Source organism: Mus pahari, chromosome 10 (assembly GCF_900095145.1).
Source record: "Mus pahari chromosome 10, PAHARI_EIJ_v1.1, whole genome shotgun sequence".
Lineage (NCBI taxonomy): Eukaryota > Metazoa > Chordata > Mammalia > Rodentia > Muridae > Mus > Mus pahari.
Genome location: NC_034599.1, coordinates 17,667,324 through 17,670,845, shown reverse-complemented (window position 1 = coordinate 17,670,845; position 3,522 = coordinate 17,667,324). Strand labels below are relative to the sequence as shown.

At 41.9% G+C, this 3,522-nt stretch overlaps 1 protein-coding gene across 2 annotated transcripts in view; it reads left to right on the top strand.

Annotated features, from left to right (window-relative positions):
* Anln (anillin actin binding protein) overlaps nt 1-3,522 on the top strand; it is a 58,226-nt gene that overhangs the window by 52,988 nt on the left and 1,716 nt on the right. For both annotated transcript variants that reach the window (XM_021206514.2, XM_029543746.1), the window contains one exon: nt 2,668-2,840. In XM_021206514.2, the coding sequence (XP_021062173.1) occupies nt 2,668-2,840 (173 nt within the window). The remainder of the gene's footprint in view (nt 1-2,667; nt 2,841-3,522) is intronic.

Sequence of the window (3,522 nt, the reverse complement as noted above, 5' to 3'; positions counted from 1 at the left end):
CACTCCAGAAGAGGGCATCAGATCTTGTTACGGATGGTTATGAGCCACCATATGGTTGCTGGGATTTGAACTCCGGACCTTTGGAAGAGCAGTTGGGTGCTCTTACCCACTGAGCCATCTCACCAGCCCTAAGAGCTTTTTTTATTTTTTCAAGGTTTTATTATTATTGTTGTTGTTGTTGTTTTGCTTTGTTTTTGAGACAAGGTTTCTCTGTATAGCCCTGGCTGTCCTGGAACTCACTTTATAGACCAGGCTGGCCTCAAACTCAGAAATCCACCTGCCTCTGCCTCCAGAGTGCTGGGATTAAAGACGTGTGCCACGTCACCTGGCGAGACATACATTCTTTATATCTGCCTTTGTGTCTTCATTACTAGAGTAGCACCTTGTCTTCTGGCCTTTGTGATGGTTTGGATGAGGCTCATATATTTGAATACATGGACTCAGGTTGGTGAAACTGTTTTGGAAGTATGCCGGCTAGTTTTCTTTTTTAGCTTGATTCAAGCTGAAGTTATCTGAAAAGAGGGAACCTCAGTTGAGAAAATGCCTTTATAAAATCCAGCTAATTAGTGATTGATGCAGGAGGGCCCAACTTAATGTGGGTTGTGGCATCCCTGGTGGTCCTGGGTTCTATAAGGAAGCAGGCTGAGCAAGCCATGATAAGCAAACCAGTAAGCAGCGTCCCTCCCTGGCCTCTGCTTCAGCTCCTGCCTCCAGGTTCCTGCTCTGTTTGAGTTCCTGTCCTGACTTCCTTTGATGAGGAACTGGATGTGTAAGCCAAATCAACCCTTTCTTCCCTAGTTGTTTGGCCGTGGTGTCCCATCACAGCCATAGAAACCCTAACTAGGACAGGAAGCGTGCCCTTTTGGGGATACGTCACTTTGAGGTTTTAAAATCCCATTCCGTTCCCAGTTGGTTCTTTCTCCTCCAACTTGAGGGTCAGATGTAAGACTTAGCTACTGTTCCAGTGCTGTTCCCAGTGCCTGCTGCTGCCATGCTCCTAGCCATGATAGTCATAGACTCTATGACTGTCTAACCCTCAGGAGCCACAGCATTTTCTTTTATAAGTTGTCTTGGTCGTGTTCTTTGTCACAGCAATAGAAAACTAAGACAGCCATTTATATCCTTGTCTTACATTGATCCCTATCTCTTTTTGGACCAGGGTCTTGCCAAGTAACCCTATAACTTGAGTCCTATAACTTGAGATCCTCCTGATCCTGCCTTCTTTTCAAGATCTGGGATCACAAGCCTGTACCACTAACAGGAATTTTCTTGGTTCTTTACCTTTTGGGGTGGGGGTGGAATTACTTTTCACTAGTTTTTCTGGCCCGACTTCACTTTCTATTGTTAAGGGAATTGATCTATCAGCTTGTTATATTGCTTGCTTGTACTGCTTTGTCTTAACACCAAAATCAAAAAAACAACGACCGTCCTTACCTTGCAGTCAGAAAATTTACTTTTTTGCTTTCTGTATTCACTCCAGGTCATGTACTCACATCTGTACTTGGAACTAGAAGCCAAAAATGAGATAGAGAACAGTGTCTGTCTTTCTGGGTCTAGAGAACTTCACTTAGTATATTTTCTTGTTCCATCTGTCTGAAAATCTCTCTCTCTCTTTTTTTAAACAGCTGAATAGTATTCCATACTGTGTATGTACCACATTTTCATTATCCATTGATCGGTTGAAGGACATTTACAGTGTCTCCATTTACAAACATGGCTGAGCAAGTATCTGGATAGGACCTCCAGTCCTTTGAGCATATGCCAAGGAGTGTGTGGCTGGGTCTTGTGCCATAGTATCTTCCAACTTCATCCTTGCTCATCTTTCACAAAGCACAAAACTGTTTTCATTCAGAACTACCCACTGTGTATGAGTGCCCCAGTTTTTAATTAATTCATATTTTGATGGTCTTTTGTGTTCTTTCCATATCATAACTATTACGAGTAATCCTGCTATGAGATCTCTTTGACATACTGGTTTTATTTCCAGAGCAATCGCACTAATTCCTCTAGTGGGACTGCTGTATCATATGGTAATTCTATTAAAAATTTTTGAGGAACTTTCTATTATCTAAAGTGAGTTTATATTGTTTTCTAATGATTTACAATGTTTTTGGATGTGTGTGTAGTGTATGTGTGAGAGCATGTTAAATTGTGGAGATACATGTATGAACATGCACACAAAGTCATAAGATGATCAATATAGGGTTGTCCTAAAAGTTTCCCTGGGAGCACAGATGTATATTATTGAGCTTGCACCCAAACCAGGTGGGGCAGGGCAGTCCATTGCCTGTTGTTACAGGATTGTATGTTCCTTTGTGTTTGAAAATAATCTGGCTGTTAATAAGTGAGTGATAGGTAGGGACATTTTCCCATTATTTAAAGCAAGTATATGTGTGGCCTGATGCAGGTGAGGGGTCCTAGGTCATTAATAGTTCGCTCAGAGTGTAGCTCAGAGAGGAACGTGTACATGTCTTAAGCTAGGTGAAGTCCCAGACTGCTAAGCTATTTCTGGTGCCTTGCTACTTCATGCTTATTCGTTTCCTAGTTGTTAAACATTTTAAGCTAATGGCTTTTTAACTTTAATTTATAAACTTAAAAACTGCTTAATACATACTGACTTAAATAACCTGCTTGTTTTCTAACACGCTGTACATTTTATTTTTAAAGAATCCCATAGGAAGGATAAATCTGGCCAATTGTATCAGTCACCAGATAGAACCAGCCAACAGAGAATTTTGTGCAAGACGTAACACTCTGGAATTAATTACTGTCCGACCACAAAGAGAAGACGACCGAGAAACTCTTGTCAGCCAATGTAGAGACACACTCTGTGTCACCAAGTATGTACTGGTACCATGCTTATTTCTGTCAACTGAGTAATTTCTGGCTTTGTTCTTAAGCATATGGAAAATGTCAGTGATGTCAAGTCCATCACTAAGTATAAATACCATAGCCAAAAGCAATTTGAGAAAAGGGTTTATTTGGCTTTCTCTTCCAAAACACAGTACATTACTGAGGGAAGCCAGGGCAGGAACTCAAGTAGAAACCTGGAGACAGGAAGGGAAACAGAAGCCATGGAAGAACACTGCTCACTGGCTTGCTCCTCATGGCTTGCTCAGTATGCTTTCTTGAACCCAGAACACCTGCCCAGGGGTAGGGCCACCCACATCAGTTCTTAATGAAGACAACGCCCCACACAGTTAGTTACCCCACAGAGTTGCTCTACAGGCCAGTCTGATGTCTTTTCTACTGAGTTTTCCTTTGCCCAGGTTACCCTATGTCAAGTCAGCAAAGAGACTTCCAACACAAATGCCCAAGACAAGCTTGAAGTCAGTCTGCAGTTGTGATTAGAGGTGGAGATTAGAATGTGACACAATCTTTACTCATCAGGTTGTTGCTGGATATAGATACGGGAATGTGTAGAAGTCACTCAATGAGACCTGAGATTCCATCTCAGAAAGAGAGGAAGGAAAGGAAGGAAGGAAGGAAGGAAGGAAGGAAGGAAGGAAGGAAGGAAGGAAG